Source organism: Rattus norvegicus, chromosome 19, assembly GCF_036323735.1.
Source record: "Rattus norvegicus strain BN/NHsdMcwi chromosome 19, GRCr8, whole genome shotgun sequence".
NCBI lineage: Eukaryota > Metazoa > Chordata > Mammalia > Rodentia > Muridae > Rattus > Rattus norvegicus.
Genome location: NC_086037.1, coordinates 74,142,918 through 74,159,364, shown reverse-complemented (window position 1 = coordinate 74,159,364; position 16,447 = coordinate 74,142,918). Strand labels below are relative to the sequence as shown.

Sequence of the window (16,447 nt, the reverse complement as noted above, 5' to 3'; positions counted from 1 at the left end):
GTTAAACCATCCCTGCATGCCTGGGATGAAGCCTACTTGATTATGGTGGATGATTGTTTTGATGTGCTCTTGGATTCGGTTTGCCAGAATTTTATTGAGTATTTTTGCATCGATATTCATAAGGGAAATTGGTCTGAAGCTCTTTTTCTTTGTTGGGTCTTTGTGTGGTTTAGGTATAAGAGTAATTGTGGCTTCATAGAAAGAATTCAGTAGCGCTCCATCTGTTTCAATTTTGTGGACTATTTTGGATAGTATTGGTATGAGGTCTTCTATGAAGGTCTAATAGAATTCTGCACTGAACCCATCTGGACCTGGGCTCTTTTTGGTTGGGAGACCTTTAATGACTGCTTCTATTTCTTTAGGAGTTATGGGGTTGTTTAAATGGTTTATCTGTTCCTGATTTAACTTTGGTACCTGGTATCTGTCTAGGAAATTGTCCATTTCCTGCAGATTAAAAATATGGAACGTTTCACGAATTTGCCTGTCATCCTTGCGCAGGGGCCATGCTAATCTTCTCTGTATCGTTCCAATTTTAGTATATGTGCTTCCAAAGCGAGCACGGTCCTTTTTCTTTCTACTTGGTTGATTTCAGCTCTGAGTTTGATTATTTCCTGCCTCCTACTCCTCCTGGGTGTATTTTCTTTTTGTTCTAGAGCTTTTAGGTATGCTGTTAAGCTGCTGACTTATGCTCTCTCCTGTTTCTTTTTGCAGGCACTCAGAACTATGAGTTTTCCTCTTAGCACAGCTTTCACTGTGTCCTATAAGTTTGGGTATGTTGTACCTTCATTTTCATTAAATTTCAAGAAGTCTTTAATTTCTTTATTTCTTTCTTGACCAAGTTATTATTGAGTAGAGCATTGTTCAACTTCCATGTATATGTGGGTGTTCTTCCCTTATTTTTATTGAAGACCAGCATTAGTCCATGGTGACCTGATAGGATGCATGGGATTATTTCTTTTTTTCATATCTGTTGAGGCCTGTTTTGTGACTGATTATATGGTCAGTTTTGGAAAAGGTACCATGAGGTGCTGAGAAGGTGTATTGTTTTGTTTTAGGATGAAATGTTCTATAAATATCCATTAAGCCTATTTGGTTGATAACTTCTGTTATTCTATGTCTCGCTTTAATTTCTGTTTCCATGATCTGTCCATTGATGAGAGTAGGGTGTTGAAATCTCCTACTATTATTGTGTGAGGTGCAATCTGTGTTTTGAGTTTTAGTAAGGTTTCTTTTATATATGTAGGTGCCCTTGTATTTGGAGCATAGTTATTTAGGATTGAGAGTTCATCTTGGTGGATTTTTCCTTTGATGAATATGAAGTGTCTTTTCTTTTTTTTTTTTTGATGACTTTTGGTTGAAAGTCAATTTTATTTGTTAATAGAATGGCTACTCCAGCTTGCTTCTTCAGACCATTTGTTTGGAAAGTGGTTTTCCAGCCTTTCACTCTGAGGTAGTGTCTGTTTTTGTTTTTGAGGTGTGTTTCCTGTAGTCAGCAAAATGGTGAGTCCTCTTTACGTATTCAGTCTGTTAATCTGTGTCTTTTTATTGGGAGTTGAGTCCATTGATGTTGAGAGATATTAAGGAAAAGTGTTGCTTTCTGTTATATTCGTATTTAGATGTGAGGTTATGTTTGAGTGCTTTTTTTCTCTTTGTTTTGTTGCAAGGAGATTACTTTCTTGCTTTTTCTAGGGTGTAGTTTACCTCCTTGTGTTGGGCTTTGGCATTTATTATCCTTTGTAGGGCTGGATTTGTAGAAAGATATTGTGTAAATTTGGTTTTGTCATGGAATATCTTGGTTTCTCTATGTTAATTGAAAGTTTTGATGAATATAGTAGCCTGGGCTGGCATTTGTGTTCTCTTAGGGTCTGTATGACATCTGTCCAGGATCTTCTGGCTTTCATAGTCTCTGGTGAGAAGTCTGGTGTAATTCTGATAGGTCTGCCTGTATATGTTATTTGACTTTTTCCCCTTACAGCTTTTAATATTCTTTGTTTTGTGCATTTGGTGTTTTGGCTATTATGTGATGGGAGGAGTTTCTTTTCTAGTCCAATCTATTTGGAGTTCTGTAGGCTTCTTGTATGTTTATGGTCATCTCTTTCTTTAGGTTAGGGAAGTTTTCTTCTATGATTTTGCTGAAGATATTTATTGGCTCTTTAAGTTGGGAGTCTTCACTTCCTTCTATACCTGTTATCTTTAGGTTTGATCTTCTCATTGTGTCCTGGATTTCCTGTATGTTTTGGGCTAGAAGCTTTTTCCATTTTGCATTATCTTTGACAGTTGTGTCGATGTTTTCTGTGGTATCTTCTGCTCCTGAGTTTCTCTCTTCTATCTCTTGAATTCTGATGGTGTTCCTTGCATCTATGACTCCTGATCTCTTCCCTAGGTTTCCTATCTCCATGGTTGTCTCCCTTTAGTCTTTCCTGTGTGAATTACTATTAACAGGCTTTTTTAGTGGTCTACCACCCATATTTTTCTACATTAATTAAAGTATTTTTAAACTTTGCTTTTTTACGATCTTATAATAATATAGGCTATTAAACCTTTTGACCTTCTCTTCAATAGAAGGGCCTACTATATGTTATTCTCTGGATTTTGACCAATGACAAATATTTAAGGTATTAAGAACTTGTAGTAGGACTAGGGAGATATTTCATTTGGTAAAATGCCTGTCTTGTCAGTGGGAATACCTGAATTTTTTTCCCAGAAGCATGTATTATCAGGAGTCAACAAGCTAAATAGCGCATGATCTTCCTGAAGTGAGTCTGCTTCAGATTTATAAAAACATGGGTGGTAGACCACTAAAAAAGGCCTGTTTGTAATAATTCAGGGATAATATTGACCATGCACCTAGCATCAAAAGTATTGGCAGCATTAGAAAGAGAATTTAAACTACGGGTAAATTATGTAAATCTATTTAACTTTACATAACCCAAATTATTCTAATAGGAAAATTACCCTTTGACAGGAATGATGAACAGGATTCCTCTCCAGTGGCCTCTCTTTCCCATTGTATACCTTGGTTATGACAAGATCTTCTGTGAATGCCTACAATATTGGATTGTGAGTGCCTTGCACAAGCCTCATTCTCAGCAAATCTCTATCTCTCTTTCCAGGAATTACCTATTTTTTCTGTGAAATTATAAATTACCCTGTGGGCAGGCTCCTCCCCCTCCAGTATGTTCTGCAGTCCCATCAGATGCTCCTAGTATAAATATACACTGTACAGCTAATGAGAGCCTAGTAAATCCATGTGTACTGCTACTACTTTTCATAAGGTTTTCAATGAAACTTACTATATTAATATACTGTTTTTGAAAATAGAAGTTTTTTGCCATCCCCAAGTTGGGAAATGACCCATATGAAGAATTACCCTAGACAAATCATCACTGAGCTGCTGTGGTGCATATTTTAGTAATTGTGTTGTAGGTAGTCTCAAAGGCTTCAAAAGAATCACATTACTTGGCCAAAGCAGAAGCAGAAATCATATACCCACAGATATGGCACAGAATAAACTGAAGCTAAAAATACAAAAATAGCCAGGTTTCTAGGAAACATTAAAACAGAGGCTTTATAAAAAATAAAAAATGATGTATTCACAAGTTGATTTCCAATTCCCAAGTTACAGACATTATATGATGCAAAGACCACTGTGGTTGAACTCCAAAGCAGCTGGGATCTGGTTGTAAAGGCAATCACTTCAATGGGAAAAATGAGTTTCAATTTTGTCCTTGTCACAACTAAGTGAATACAACATATTATTCATTTAAAAGATATCATCATCCTTGCAAAAGGACATTCATGGGAGTCTCTCCTAAATTAATCACTCCAGGAACTGGAGTGTCTATCTTATCTCTGTGGAACATTAACAGATGTGTTTGTTAGGTGTGCACATGTCTGACTCTAAGAAATGGCTGGAGAGCATGCTAAGGGAAACAACAAATGTGTTTCTATTCCAGACAGGAGCAGACACCCACAGTAGTTTTCTGTGGCTAGCCAAGAATATGAACGTTGACTCTGTAGTTTTCATGATATTGGACGGCCACCTAACCAACCTGGTGACCCTGCTGATTGATATCCTCTATTCTATTGGTCAGAACTGTAGAAACCAGCCTGTTCAAGACCAGGTGGGAGCCAGAGGCAGTGGACAGACTTATGGTAATGGGACTCTAGTGCAATGGGAAGACACAGCACAGGCAGGTCTTCATCTCTGGGTGGCATGGGTGGCTCTCTTACTTTCCCTTCTGACTGGCTAGAGATGGTTTCCCAGAATTGCTCAGAGAGGATCACGTGTATACTGCTCTGCCTTCATCTGCCTTTTCTTTTCTTTTTTTTTTAAAGATTTATTTTATTTATATGAGTACACTGTAGCTGTCTTCAGACACACCAGAGGAGGGCATCGGATCCCATTACAGATGGTTGTGAGCCACCATGTGGTTGCTGGGAATTGAACTCAGGACCTGTGGAAGAGCAGTCAGTGCTCTTAACCACTGAGCCATCTCTCCAGCCCCCATCTGCCTTTTCATAACACGGCCACTTCCATGACCAGGATGTTCTCCCCTGTATGTGGTTGATTTAAATATTCACTATTCTCTTCCAATTCTCCTATCATTGGTAAAAAGGTATGTGAAGAGGGGTCCTCTCTGAAACACTTTCCATTTGTGTGTTCAGCCAGTTTACAAGCAGTTCTCTATAGAATAATCTCTTCCTTGAGAATATTTTTACCTCTGTAGCTTGTTATAATTACGATTCCTCTAGAAAAACCTACCTTATATATGTCATTAATAATAGACCCCTGATAAGGGCAACAGTGAACTGAGTGAATTAGGAAATATCCTCTGGCATTCACAATGTTAACATCAGCTCTCACTTACAGAAGTATATTATGATAAAATTGGGAGAACTACATTTTTTTTTAACTTGAGTATTTCTTATTTGCATTTCGATCGTTATTCCCTTTCCCGGTTTCTGGGCAAATATCCCCCTAACCCTCCCCCTCCCCTTCTTTATGGGTGTTCCCCTCCCCATCCTCCCCCCATTGCCACCCTTCCCCCAACAATCACATTCACTGGGGGTTCAGTCTTAGCAGGACCAAGGGTTTCCCCTTCCACTGGTGCTCTTACTAGGCTATTCATTGCTACCTATGAGGTCAGAGTTCAGGGTCAGTCCATGTATAGTCTTTAGGTAGTGGCTTAGTCCCTGGAAGCTCTGGTTGCTTGGCATTGTTGTTCATATGGGGTCTCGAGCCCCTTCAAGCTCTTCCAGTCCTTTCTCTGATTCCTTCAATGGGGGTCCTGTTCTCAGTTCAGTGGTTTGCTGCTGGCATTCGCCTCTGTATTTGCTGTATTCTGGCTGTGTCTCTCAGGAGAAATCTACATCAGGCTCCTGTTGGCCTGCACTTCTTTGCTTCATCCATCTTATCTTATTGGGTGGCTGTATATGTATGGGCCACATGTGGGGCAGGCTCTGAATGGGTGTTCCTTCTGTGTCTGTTTTAATCTTTGCCTCTCTATTCCCTGCCAAGGGTATTCTTGTTCCCCTTTTAAAGAAGGAGTGAAGCATTCGCAATTTGATCATCTGTCTTGAGTTTCATGTGTTCTGTGCATCTAGGGTAATTCGAGCATTTGGGCTAATAGCCACTTATCAATGAATGCATACCATGTGTGTTTTTCTGTGATTGGGTTACCTCACTCAGGATGATGTTTTCCAGTTCCATCCATTTGTCTATGAATTTCATAAAGGCATTGTTTTTGATAGCTGAGTAATATTCCATTGTGTAGATGTACCACATTTTCTGTATCCATTCCTCTGTTGAAGGGCATCTGGGTTCTTTCCAGCTTCTGGCTATTATAAATAAGGCTGCTATGAACATAGTGGAGCACGTGTCTTTGTTATATGTTGGGGCATCTTTTGGGTATATGCCCAAGAGAGGTATAGCTGGATCCTCAGGCAGTTCAATGTCCAATTTTCTGAGGAACCTCCAGACTGATTTCCAGAATGGTTGTACCAGTCTGCAATCCCACCAACAATGGAGGAATGTTCCTCTGGGAGAACTACATTTTAATAGCTTATTTCATAATTATATCTAAATTATCCTTCTATGTTAGTCCCCAGTTGGCTTTGCTGTGCATGAATTTCATAACTAGAGAATATTCAGCATTTGAGAGTAATAAAAAATACATGTTGAGTGAATGGTAAATTAATGAAGTAAACTTATCAGCTAATAATTCATAGAGAAAAGTCAGCATGGAAAACTTTTTCTTTTTTTTGTTTTTGACATTTCGTGATTTATAATGTTTATGTAGTATTTGGTAGCAGAAGTTTCCATGATAATAGCCATAGTGACAAAGGTTGGATGTGTAACTCTTAGAAATGAAACACAAAGAAGTTGTTTATATTTTCATGCCTTAAACATGTAAATTTCACTGTAAAACATTTAAAAAACTAACAATGCATATATGAGAGGCAATAAGCTATTAAAATATGTTGTCTAATTAAATATTTGTCACTAACTCATTCTCTAAGTCAAAATAAACTGCTAATATTGGCAAGAGCAGAAGAATGTTTTTTATTGCAAGCAATGCCACATATCTGCTGAGGTGGGAATCTCCTTCTGCTTCTGTCCACTCTGGAAAGGTCGAGGGTCTTCCAAAGTACTTCAAAAATTCTATTTGGCTCTAAGGAGTAACACAAAATGAAAGTTGGTGAATAATACTGTCTGCTGTGTGCTTAAAGGTTTGAATTTTAAACCTATTTAGCAATATTTAAAATATAGTTGTTAATGGGTAATTCTATAAACTATACTAAGCAAAAACGACCTATTTCATGAATTATTTCTCAGCATTGCCATTCGTCTAGATCCCCAACAAAACAAATTTCTAGACTTTTCCTTGTGCACCGCATGCAGACTCTAAAGAAGTTCATGAAGGCCTCGAGATCTGTCCATACGGAAACATCTATTATAACATTGCCTGGTAAAGGCCAACCCCATTCCCTCTGAAATTAAAGACCATATAACTCTCAGTCTAGCCAAACATGCTGCACCCTCTCTGGTGTTCCACACCTGTTCACACTTACCTGTTTTCCTGCTCATACAGCAAGGACAATACATACCCTGCACCTCAGCAGACTTTTTGCATGACATAGAGTTTCTACATCAAAAACAAACTGAATGAAAAATAATTACAACGATCTTCTGGGAATTGTACAATGGATTCTTCCCTGACAATATGCTCCATATTACCTATCAGCCCCAGTGATCTCTTGTTTCATTCACTGGTTTCCATTATGAGTCTCAAATCTAATTGACTGATGAAAATGAATGAGAGTGTAACATTGCCAGGAAAATTATTTAAAGGCATATAATCAGGTAAGTAAATTTTTGCTTTTTTAAAGTAAATTTATTTGAGACAGGATCCTACTCTAGCCCTGGATGGCTTGGAACTCCCTATATCGATCAGCCTGACCTTGAGTACACAGACTTCCTTCTGAGAGCTGGGATTAAAGGCATGGAGAATTGTGCCCAGCCTGGGGCTGCCTTACTAATGCCTTCATTCAGACTAGAGAGCCGCCATATGATACAGTTTTTAAAGCCCACGTCTCTGTTCTCCAAGATGTGCTTTACTAAGGTAGTCAATGGGTTCATTAATAGCACCTCAAAGCTCAATGTTAGAACAATATTAAATATTACCAATTTTTTCAGGTGACATATGCAGACAGTGCCGCATTTCAAAGGCCTGCAGTCTACCATGTTTCCTTAGGGAAACCATAGAGCTAGTTCACTTACCACAATCCAAGCATGAGTATGACAGCCCCCTGCTTTATTTCTCTTTCCACATAGTTCTTAAGCTGGGTAGGAATCCATGAGGAGTTTATTTATCAGTTCTTTTTCTTATGGCATTACAATATTATAATGCTGACCAGAACATTTTAAATGTAAAAGAATAAATTAGAAACCCTTACCACAGTTAGATAACAAGAGAAAGGATAAGGAACTCACACACACACACACACACACACACACACACACACACACACACACACACACACACACACACAAACATTAAAAACAAGGCCAAATACTTGCAATAAAACATAGACGCCCATATGGCCAGGCATTCTCTTCTATTTTCTGCAAGGTAAGCAACGTAAAAATTTTATGTGTGAAGTTTTCTATAATTAATGGGGAATAAAGCACTGACAGTGTATTTTGACTCAGTAATATAGTAACCTAACTCCTCTGAAAGAATCTACTTCCCCTTAAGCAGTCTGCCTGGGAGCACTGCCCCCTACCTGAGCAAGTCTGGTAACAATCACAGTGTGACCATCAAAGAGACTCAAGAAGGAAAACTGTAATATTTATTTGGGTGAATTGAACAACTCAACTAGTTTCACGTTCCCATATGCACCAAGATGCGAACGGCTGTGACAACAAGTTTTATTGAGTTGTTTTTAGATTTATGTCCTGTAGTTTGATAACTAAATTAAAAGTAAGACTCAGCTGACCTCAAGCAGTATTACAGAGCAATAGAGATAAAAACTGCATGGTATTGGTACAGAGACAGACAGATAGACCAATGGAATAGAATTGAAGACCCAGAAATGAATCCACACACCTATGGTCACATGATCAAAGAGACCAAGGGAAGCCCTTGGTCCTGTGAACTGAGGCCCCAGTGAACGTGATTGTTGGGGGGAGGGGGTAATGGGGGAGGATGGGAAGGGGAAGCCCATATAGAAGGGGAGGGGGAGGGGTTAGGGGGTGTTGGCCTGGAAACTTGGAAAGGGAATAATAGTTGTAATGTAAATAAGAAATACACAAGTTAATAAAGATGGAGAAAAAGAATAAGACTCAGTTACCACTTTAGAAATCTAATCATACTTTAAATCTAACTCTTAATTTAAAACTGTTTTAAACTTTTGAGTTTTTAATCCCCCCTAATTTCCAATTTTTGACATCTTAAGTTTCAAACGTTCTGAATTTAAAGTTAGTTGTCCAAAGTAACAGCAAAAGAGCAAGTGATGATATAAACAAAGACGTAGTTTGGTATTTCTACACTTAGATATATAACTAATAAAACTGAAAAGACAGAACAAACACAAACTGTTTTACCTTTCACCAACTGACCTTTTACTCTGATCAGATGAGGTCTGTAATAAGATAAAATTAAATTTACATATAACAAATATTTGGACAATGTTTTAAACGAGTCACATAAAGATGTTCAAGGTAATTTTCCTGCCCCACCCCATGTTATTTTTGTTGAGATGGGTTCTCTCTATGAAGCCTTGGTTAGCCTGGAACTCACTATGTGGACCAAACTGTCTTGAATTCACAGAGACCTATCTGCCTTGGCTTCTCAGACGATGGCATTAGACGCGTGCATTATTATGCCAGGCATCAGGATGGTTTTCTTAACATGAGAGTCATATAAGACAAATATGTTACAAAGACTGAGAAATTATAGGATGAGATTAAGGAAGATCTGGCCCTGAAAATGTATTTCTTAATTAAAAGTCTATAGGGTATAATTAATTATATTGTTACAAATATAATAAAATAGATTTTTATGAGATAAAATTATTTAAATTTATCTATATTATTTTAAATACACTTGCTATAGTTTATTATGCTAATGCGCTAGCATAAGGGTATTTTAACAACATATATTTTAAATATATTAAGAATGTATACCCGAAAGTTTATTGAGGTATCTGATTAAACTGAAACCTGTGCCCAACAAGTGTGATTTTATTAATAGACAAATTCCTTTAAACAATAACAGGCGTTTTTCTGTAACACAGATGGTGACACTCAGTGTCACTGCAGGCCTGAACATCACATAACTTCGCTTCTTTCATAAGAACTTTCTTTACCCACAAACAGCAGGACTTTTGGCAGTTCACCAAAACGGTTTCCTTTCTTAGACACTGTGCTAGTCTGCATCTCTAATCTTCCTTCACCTGTCCTAGCAATTCATCGTTTGTTTTCTACATAATTACAGACTTACACATTAGTCCTTAACCTAAAATCTTAATCTTCCACGGCTCCTCCTGATGAGTATTTTAAGCTAAACTGCTAAATTTGTGCTCAGTTTAAGAGTTTTCACAATCTCACTCACTCTGCTTTCAGCATGCAGCCTCTCAACTGATGGGCATGCTCTCAGCCTGGTATTCATGCCAGGGATGGAACCCTCTTGGGTATAGATTTGCCATAACCAAAATAAATGCAGAAGATACGGTAAGATTGAGGACATGCCACTTCCGAGATCAAGCATGTCTCTGTCTCTTATCTCTCTGACTTTGCCTCTTCATTGTTGCTCTCACAGCTTTTGTAAAATTGTGAACACAGTGTTTTGTGGACAGGCGTCTGTGGTATTTTCTCGTTACTGTTACAAACTTCAGGTGTGTGCACACCTGGATCCTAGATCACAAATCTGAGGTAATCGTGTTTGCTGTCTAGGCCATGAAGTTCCTTGGGAATTTATTATGCAGCCCACAATAACTGACTGGATTGGTACATTTCATTCTTCATCTCTTTCTGTAACCAGAAAACTTGTAGAAAATAGGGGGAAACGAGTATGAGGAACAAACTAGGAAGAGCCTGAACACAGCAGAATACATAGCACTTTCCACTGACTTACAGACGACCTGTGTGGCTACAGGGGAAGGTACACTTTAGTGTGCACTGTGACCATCGCCGTGAGATATGCACAGAGACCTGGGCGCTAATCAAAGAGGCTCAGATCCCTGGAAAGTATCAGACCCTACAAAGCCTGAGTTCATGAAAGCCTTTTTGGGTTAGGGAAGGGTAAAGCTTCTGAATCCACAGTGCTAGGGGAACAAGATGAAACATTCTTTAGGACTCTTCTCTATAATTTTGTGTTTATATTGAATTTTATCCATTTTAAGCAGAATGTCTTTAGTTTTAAAACCTTATTTTCTTCCTGTTCTCAAATAAATGCTTAAATCAGCCCCCAAAATGGACAGCTTCCAGTTGGTATTTAGGATGACAATGAATCCATACATCTAAAGAGTAAAAATTAAAACTCCAAATAAATAGAAAGTAACATACAAATAAAGTAAGAACGATAGGAAAAACTTTCCTGTAAATCAGATACTGACTGCTTTGGTCAGTGTCTGCCTCACCTGATCCTGCCTCTGTCCAGCGGACTGTGTGTCACTCTTCTTCAGTAGGGAATCTTTTGAATCTTCAACCTTAACCTTTGATTTACTTTGAGCCCGGTCCAGTTTTGTTTTGCTCTTCCCCTCTTTAGGCACCGCTGTCTTTTGATTTAGGGCAAGGTTGAGTTGAGACTTACTTCTTTCAGCTTCCTGATTGTGAGAAATCAGTTTGTCAGTTTTAAGTCACATCTCCCCCTAAAAGCACATACATCAGGAGTCTGTGCACACTGACACCTGCATTCTCTCTAACGGACCTGGTGAAGTTAAATTATACCATCAGATACAACTCAACAGGTTTACAATTAGAGTTATTAAAAGGTTTTGCATGTTGGAAAAATTTTTTTTAAAAAAGGCTTCTACTTTTATCTTATTAAAACAAAGCCTAGACATTTTCTCAAGTTGCCATTTTCAAGGCTATGATAAACAACGGCGCCCTAAAAAGATCTTGAAGTGGGGGTGCTTACAAAACCAAGTATCAGAATTTGAAAAAGAAAATTCCCACCAAAAAACCTCTCCTATCAAATAGAAAAATCACTCAATATTCTCTGTTATGTTAACGGATATACATTTTGATGACACATATAGTATATTATGCTATACACATATAATATGGTCTTTTTATTCAAGATGTCATATTTTTACAACAAAAATACATAGTCACAAGATAGGTAGCAGAATGTATTTAGTAAAATGACATTTTAAAGTTTTCAAATATTTTACCAGTGAACATTTGGCTATTTCAAGCCTTTTTCTATTAAAATTCATTAAACCTTAATGGAAGGTTTTTGTGAATTTTCTTCTTTAGGAAATACTATTAATAGTAAACTTGATAAATGAAATGGTTTCATTTCCACAAGACTTTCACTGAGTATTTCCTTTCAAATCCTTTCAAAGTCCTTTATTTCCTTTCAAATAAGTAACAATTCATGCTGATATAATAGAAATATGGGAAAGATTACAATGGCATATACCCACAAGCATTTAATATATCTGTAACTTAGTCTTACAAAATTGTAGGTGAGGAGCACCTATTGTTCTCTAAAATTTAATAATCAATGATATATATATATATATATATATATATATATATATACATGTCTGTGTTTTATTAAGCATGTTTGTTTTTAATCACAGTTTAGCTGTTTGGGTTTCTTGTGTATCTCAGGGATGTTTATAAGATATCTTCATATAAAATATTTGATACTAACTATATTGTATATGTTCCTGGGCAGGAGTCCCAGACTCACGGCTTTCCTAAGCCATGCAGAGCAGCTAATATTTGTAATAGAAAACCTAGGCCGTTATGACTTGCAAACCAGAGATCGAGGGGGAGGACAACTCAAACCATCATCTACAACGTGAGCACTGATTGCCCTTACCAAAGCCTCAGGATTTACGTTACAGCAGCCACACGGTAGCTCCTGAGTGACTGTGACTCCAGCTCCAGGGGCTCTGGCACCATTTTTATCTTCTGAGCCACTGCATGCACATGACACACAGACAGACACACAGACAAAACATCCACACACTTAAAGTAAATAAAATAAACTAAATTAAAGCTGTAAACTCAAATTTATCTTTTGGGTAATAATCCTCAGGAAGGTTTGCTTTACCAGGATGTCTGGTCTTTTGACATTGTGATATTTAGTTTTTGTCATTTTGACACAAACTAGAGTCACCTGGGGAGAGAGAGCCTCAGCTGAAGAAATGCCTCCATCACATGGGTCCGTGGCCATTCCTGCGGGGCACTTTCTGGATTAATGGTTAATCCAGTAGGCCTCAGCCCATTGTGGGTGGTGCCACCCCTAGGTAGGAGGTTCAAGGAAACTAGCGGAGCAAAAGCAACAGTCAAGACAGAAAGCTGTTCCCTCCATGGCTCCTGCCTTTGTCCCTGCTTGAGTTCCTGTCCTGACTTCTCTCAATGCTCAGGACATGTAAGCCAAATAAACCGTTCCCTTCCCAGGTTGCTTTTGGTCAGTGTTTTGTAACAGCAACAGAAAGGAGATTGGAAAGACACTGACATGACATTGTCATCACATTCACAGCTGTCCTGGGGTGCAGACAACTCACACCGGTCACTCTGTGGCCAGAAAATAATACAATTCTCAATTATCACCAATGTTCATTTGTAACTCTGGTGTTCTAAAACAATCAATACTGTATTAGCCTATCTTTTCCATAAATGCTTACTCTGTGTGACTATTTTACCTTCTATAAGAACATTTAGTACTAAAAGTTGTTAAGTACTCTATGTCAGATTAATTTAAAGCTTCCCTGCTTTACATTCAGCACCAGAAGTGGACGTGCTTTCATCACTGAAATCTTACAGTATACCTTCATTTTGGATGAGGATAGCTGCCTTAATTGTACTTCTTTTACATCACCAAGAGTCTTGTCCCTTACACATTACAGGAGTTTTCTTATGCTCAAAAGGAATTGCATTTGCCTTTCTGTGCTGATTTCTTTATACTTATGCATCGACTGGCGAAACATGGCAGACTAAAATACTGATAATACATAGCTTTGAAATTGGGAAATTTAAGTCTCTTCACTCTTCATCTATGCACCTTCAAAAAACTACTTGTTAATTTGTTAAATGTTATCCTACATCATTTTAATTTTTTTGCATTACATTTTCTGAATACTGTAATCAAATAAATATCTTGGATAAAAAAATCCATTGTTTTTCTATTTACTGTTTCAGTGTAAAGTTCAGTTTCTTTGTTCATAGCTTCTCTTTAAAATTATAGAATTAATGAATTGTCTTATATTTTTAAATAAACTAAAAATAATGTTTTATATAGACTAAAACATTAATACTTTTCTATATTCATTCATGAAATGTTTATATCTCATTTTAATTTTTGTTTGGCTAGAACTAGAGAAAGAGCAGAAACAGACAAAATACTCATTGTATTAAATTTAATTGGAAGGACAAGGGCCAGGTCTTCGTTCCTTCTTCCTTATCCACGTGTATGGGCTTCTGAGTGAGGGAATGACTGAGTGTGGCTATGAGCACATCTGTGTGCAGTTGCCTGTGGCGTCCACTAGAGGGTGTCAGGTCCCTGGAGCTGGGGATAAAGGCTGTTGTGAGCCATCTCGCATGTGCTAGGAACCAACCTCCAGCATTTTGCAAGAACATTATTCACTCTGTGTGTGTGTGTGTGTGTGTGTGTGTGTGTGTGTGTGTGTGTGTGTGTATGTTTCTTTTTTAAATTAAGTTATTTATTGACTCAGACCTGCCATAGGACCAGATTCAATCACAGGCAGCAATGGATGATATTGGTGGGTTCCTGGGCTGGGGGAGGAGGGAGAGGGGGGGAGAGAAGAGGCTAAACTAGGTCATTTTTTTCTCTCTTCAATCCTTTTCTATTCTAAAGCCAAAAGACTCTGGCTTCTGGTAATTAACTCCTGTTGATAGCAAGAGAGGATTAAGAAAAGAAGGCTTATTAGTTTCTCTGAGGGTCCCTTGGTGGGCCTAGGCTAGAGGCTTGGAGTTCATTCATGAGACAGAGAAAAAGTAAAGGAAGAAAGGCAGAATTCAAGCACACGCCTAGACGTGTACACACACACACACACACACACACACACACACACACACACACACTTTGTCCAGGCCTGACTGCCTGTCTTAACAGCTCCACAAGTATTAATGCATACTCACATACACATATACCTAGACACAAGTGTATGTGAACACATATAGACTCTCTCTCTCTCTCTCTCTCTCTCTCTCTCTCTCTCTCTCACACACACACACACACACACAGCACATATATTTATATATACATTTGGCTAATGGGGAAAAGTTCTATTATAAAATTACCTCATAGATGAATGTTACACAAAAGGGGAGTTACAGAGGATGCTGACAGCAAGTTCAAAGCAGTATTTCATTCTATAATCTCATTATAAGTTTAAACAGTTTGACATAGCCTTGCTTTACCATAGTGCACAGCTGTGGCTTCATCCTTGGACCTGACCTAGAATGAATGTTTTTTCTCATCACAAATTTGTTTCTGGCCTACTTCCTTATCCTAGTGCAATTGACCTGTGATGCATGAAGATTTACAGAGCTCTATTTACAGCTTTATTCTATAGGGGGCTGGAGATTACTTGTATCAACTTAAGAGTTACTTGTATCAATTTAAGACTTCTATAAAGTCATCAGAAACTGTGAAATCACATAGAATCATCTCTATAAGCATTACTGTATGAGAGTACATCTTCATGTTGATCTGCAGGAAATTTGCCCAATGCTGGGGAATCATTGGACTATGACCTAGTGACACGAACAGGTATATCAGCAGCAAAAAGCAATCCTGGGTTGAAGCCTCTAAGGACCCTATGTCTCAGAGGTCACCCATTGCAGGTCATGCCAAACTGTGGGCCATCTCCAGAAAATTCACTTGCAAGCCTTAGCCTTTCCTAGATGGCTTCTGACAACTTATTTACTTTACATCCTGCTCACACCTTCCCCTCCCTCCTCTCCCTAGTCCCTTCCTATAACCTCCTCTCCCTCCCTTCCCCCTTCTCCCCTTCTCTTCAGGAAAAGAGAGGCCTCCCATGGATATCTACCAGCCTTGGCATATGAAAGTGCAGTAAGACTGGGTGCATCTTCTTCTATACAGGCTAGAGAAGGCAGCCCAGTTTTAAAACTTTATTTTCTTCCTGTTCTCAAATAAATGCTTAAATCAGCCCCCAAAATGGACAGCTTCCAGTTGGTATTTAGGATGACAATGAATCCATACATCTAAAGAGTAAAAATTAAAACTCCAAATAAATAGAAAGTAACATACAAATAAAGTAAGAACGATAGGAAAAACTTTCCTGTAAATCAGATACTGACTGCTTTGGTCAGTGTCTGCCTCACCTGATCCTGCCTCTGTCCAGCGGACTGTGTGTCACTCTTCTTCAGTAGGGAATCTTTTGAATCTTCAACCTTAACCTTTGATTTACTTTGAGCCCGGTCCAGTTTTGTTTTGCTCTTCCCCTCTTTAGGCACCGCTGTCTTTTGATTTAGGGCAAGGTTGAGTTGAGACTTACTTCTTTCAGCTTCCTGATTGTGAGAAATCAGTTTGTCAGTTTTAAGTCACATCTCCCCCTAAAAGCACATACATCAGGAGTCTGTGCACACTGACACCTGCATTCTCTCTAACGGACCTGGTGAAGTTAAATTATACCATCAGATACAACTCAACAGGTTTACAATTAGAGTTATTAAAAGGTTTTGCATGTTGGAAAAATTTTTTTTAAAAAAGGCTTC

The 16,447-nt window shown here is 38.2% G+C and overlaps 1 protein-coding gene and 1 non-coding gene across 5 annotated transcripts in view; both read right to left on the bottom strand.

The window, feature by feature from the left end:
• Positions 1–453: 453 nt before the first annotated feature.
• On the bottom strand, positions 454–560 carry LOC120098742 (U6 spliceosomal RNA). The gene has a single exon (XR_005497152.1). It is a non-coding gene; the product is annotated as a U6 spliceosomal RNA (small nuclear RNA).
• Positions 561–6,541: 5,981 nt separating this feature from the next.
• Ccdc7b (coiled-coil domain containing 7B) overlaps positions 6,542–16,447 on the bottom strand; it is a 73,285-nt gene continuing 63,379 nt past the window's right edge. For 3 of the 4 annotated variants that reach the window (XM_039098125.2, XM_039098123.2, XM_039098126.2), the window contains 4 exons: positions 16,055–16,240; positions 11,146–11,331; positions 9,125–9,147; positions 6,542–6,674 (listed from right to left, as the gene is read on the bottom strand). In XM_039098125.2, the coding sequence (XP_038954053.1) occupies positions 6,665–6,674; positions 9,125–9,147; positions 11,146–11,331; positions 16,055–16,240 (405 nt within the window). In that variant the 3' untranslated portion in view covers positions 6,542–6,664. Of the gene's footprint in view, positions 6,675–8,083; positions 8,129–9,124; positions 9,148–11,145; positions 11,332–16,054; positions 16,241–16,447 lie in introns of all 4 variants that reach the window. The other variant, XM_039098124.2, reaches the window with a different exon arrangement.